The following is a 2856-nucleotide window of genomic DNA, read 5'->3' on the forward strand; positions in this document are numbered from 1 at the left end:
TTTGCAAACCAATCGTTTGAACCTCTGAGATCTTACCTAAGTCAACCACTCCTACGCATCGAAGTGCTCCAAACTGATATATGACAATATCTACTTTGGATCACGTGGCCTCCGGAGCGACTAAGACGGATCGCGCGTCATCTCGCCTTCCCAAATTTTTTCCCCTCCGCACATCGGATCCAAAACATCTTAGCTATAGGAGCAAGAAAAGGAGAAAGATGTTTAACTCGGTCAACCTGGGCAACTTCTGCTCCCAGTCGCGTAAGGAGCGGAGCGCTGAGTTTGGAGAAAGGGCAGGTTGCGCTTCCAACCTCTACCTCCCCAGCTGTACCTATTACGTCCCCGAATTTTCAACTGTGTCATCTTTCCTGCCACAGGCCCCCTCTCGCCAAATCTCCTACCCTTACTCCACCAACCTCTCGCAAGTGCAGCCCGTGCGAGAGGTCTCCTATGGTCTAGACCCCTCCAGTAAATGGCACCACCGAAGCAATTACGCCTCGTGTTATTCCGCAGAAGATCTGATGCATAGAGAGTGCATCCCGCCTTCCACCATGACCGAAATGCTAATGAAAAACGAGAGCGTGTACAGCCACCACCACCACCCCAGCTCCAACCACCCGGCATCGACGGGATTCTACAGCAGCATGAACAAAAACACGGTGCTGCCCCAAGGCTTCGACCGCTTCTTCGAAAACGCCTATTGCGGGGCGGAAAATCCCAGCGAGAGCTGCCTGCAGAAGGCTGAGGGCAAAGTGGAGGCAGAATCCCAACCCCACGCACTGTCATCCCGCGGAGAGCCGGGGATAGACCCGGAAGATGAGGAGGAGAACACAAACCCAGGCTCTTCAGCTTCGTCCTCTTCTGTCACCAAGGAAGGAAGCAAAAGCAGCAATTCGAGTAGGTAGAGCAGTAAATGGAAAGGTTAAGGGACTAGCCCGTGTGTTTTGTCGGTCAAATTTTATGTGGAGTTTTATAAGCATTCAAAGGATTTTATTATAACCTACAAAGCTCTTTCTTCCAACGAGAAGAATTTTTACGATGGGAAAAGCTCTTTGAAAAAAAAAAAAAAAAGGAAAAGAAAAAAAAAAGAGAGAGAAAGAAAAGAAAAGATGGAGATGTTTGGGCTACAGACACAGCATCTCCGAGTCTGTGAAATTTTAAAAGCACACCGTCGTGACAAATATTAACTTTGATCATGAACTTACACCAGCGTTTTAAAAGGATTTTGGTCCCGGGTTGTGGAGGGTAAAAGGCAATTGGGCAGAACACAACTTGAGCTGCCTGGGCTTTGCTTTTAGGCATTATGATGCGAAAATGTTTGGGGGTTGGCTTCTTCCTTTTTTTTTTTTTTTTTTTTTTTTGTTCTTTTTTTATTCTTTTTTTTTTTTTTAATTAAAACTGCATGTCGCGCCTTTTCTCTTGCTGGGGGTGAGCTGCCAAAAGGGGAAAGCTGCCGAATTCGTAGGCAAAGCTGAGTATTTTCCTCTAGTTTTCTGTCGAAAGTGGCATTTATTCTTTCTTCCCACCCCCCTCTCCCCTCCCTCCCTCCTCCCCAAGCCTGCTGCAGCGTTTAGCTTTTGTCAGGAAGGGCTTTTCCTTACTGCTTCTTTGCTTGGGTCTTCTGGGAGGATTTTATTTTATTTACTCTACATTTTTATAATTTTTTTTTTGCACGCCCTCACATTTTCGAGGCAGGAGCATTTCGAGCTTTTTATTCGTATTTATTTTGTAATAATAATAAAAAGCTGGATGCAGGCAACTTTGCAAGTTAGTGTTGAGCGAAGGGCTCTTTGGGAGGGGAGAGAGGGGAGGGTGGGTTTGTTTCTCTCTTTGCTTTCGTGCTGCGAGTCCCCCTTTTGCAGATGCTGAAAGTTCTCTTTGACTTTGATTCCTTTTTGCGTGTGTGGCAAGGACTGGAGATAATCAGAAACTTATGCGGAACATAATCGCTGGTTCCTCTGATTCCAACCTTGCTCATGCTGGTTCTCTACAGATAACAGATTTGCAGCTGAGCGTGGGATGGGTTTTTTGCTTTCCTTTCCCCCCCCCCCAAAAGCTACCCCCCGATCCAGCTCTTTGCTCCCTCCACTCCCAGACTGTTCTTTAGTGCCTCCCCACCAAAAAAAACCTACTCGCACCCAAAATGTCTGCATGAAGCGAGGAGGGGGGGGAGAATAATCACCCTACGGTCCTTAAGACCCTGTGTAACCTCACCTCTGCTACCCCTAACAATAGGCGAAGAGGGAATCGTCGTCGCCGTCCCCCCCCCCCCCTTCATTAATAAGTGGAGTTATTAAGCTGCTCCTCTCTGTCTGGTCAGCTCTAGAGATGGGTTTGGGTCTTGCATGTCCTTAGGATATTTATTCTGCCTTCTGATTCTTTTAAGGTGCTCCCCGAACGAGGAAGAAGAGATGCCCCTACTCCAAATTCCAGATCAGAGAGCTAGAGAGAGAATTTTTCTTCAATGTCTATATAAACAAAGAGAAAAGGCTCCAGTTGTCCAGGATGCTAAATCTCACCGACCGACAGGTTAAAATTTGGTTTCAGAACAGAAGAATGAAAGAAAAAAAATTAAGCAGAGACCGCCTGCAGTATTTCTCTGGAAATCCCTTGTTGTGAACCTCTTTCCAAAGCCCCTCTGCTGGGGAAGGGTTTGGGTGTGGAGGAGGAACCTTGCGAGAGGGGTCTTTGCCCTCGGAGTCGACAAAGCAACCTCAAAGTTTGAGCCTTTTCGTTACTGGTGTCTGTGTGTCTGGGACGGTGCTGAGTAACAAAAGGAGTGAGATTTTCCTTTCAATTCCCACTTCAAGGACTTGAATTCCATGAACATTTTATTTAACTTTTTTTTTCCTTCCT

At 46.6% G+C, this 2856-nt stretch overlaps 1 protein-coding gene across 1 annotated transcript; it reads left to right on the top strand.

The window, feature by feature from the left end:
- Positions 1-218: 218 nt before the first annotated feature.
- On the top strand, positions 219-2619 carry HOXC11 (homeobox C11). The gene is made up of 2 exons (XM_054398601.1): positions 219-897; positions 2387-2619. Exons 1-2 carry the CDS (start codon positions 219-221, stop codon positions 2617-2619), a joined length of 912 nt encoding a protein of 303 aa, XP_054254576.1.
- Positions 2620-2856: the final 237 nt, after the last annotated feature.

The sequence above is a fragment of the Indicator indicator genome, unplaced genomic scaffold, assembly GCF_027791375.1.
Source record: "Indicator indicator isolate 239-I01 unplaced genomic scaffold, UM_Iind_1.1 iindUn_scaffold_67, whole genome shotgun sequence".
Taxonomy (NCBI): domain Eukaryota; kingdom Metazoa; phylum Chordata; class Aves; order Piciformes; family Indicatoridae; genus Indicator; species Indicator indicator.

Bases quoted from the DNA above. Each gene is read 5' to 3' on its own strand.
- HOXC11 (XM_054398601.1), top strand. From the start codon at position 219: ATGTTTAACTCGGTCAACCTGGGCAACTTCTGCTCCCAGTCGCGTAAG. The intron at 898-2,386 runs GTAGGTAGAGCA...GATTCTTTTAAG, and splicing joins AAGCAAAAGCAGCAATTCGA to GTGCTCCCCGAACGAGGAAG.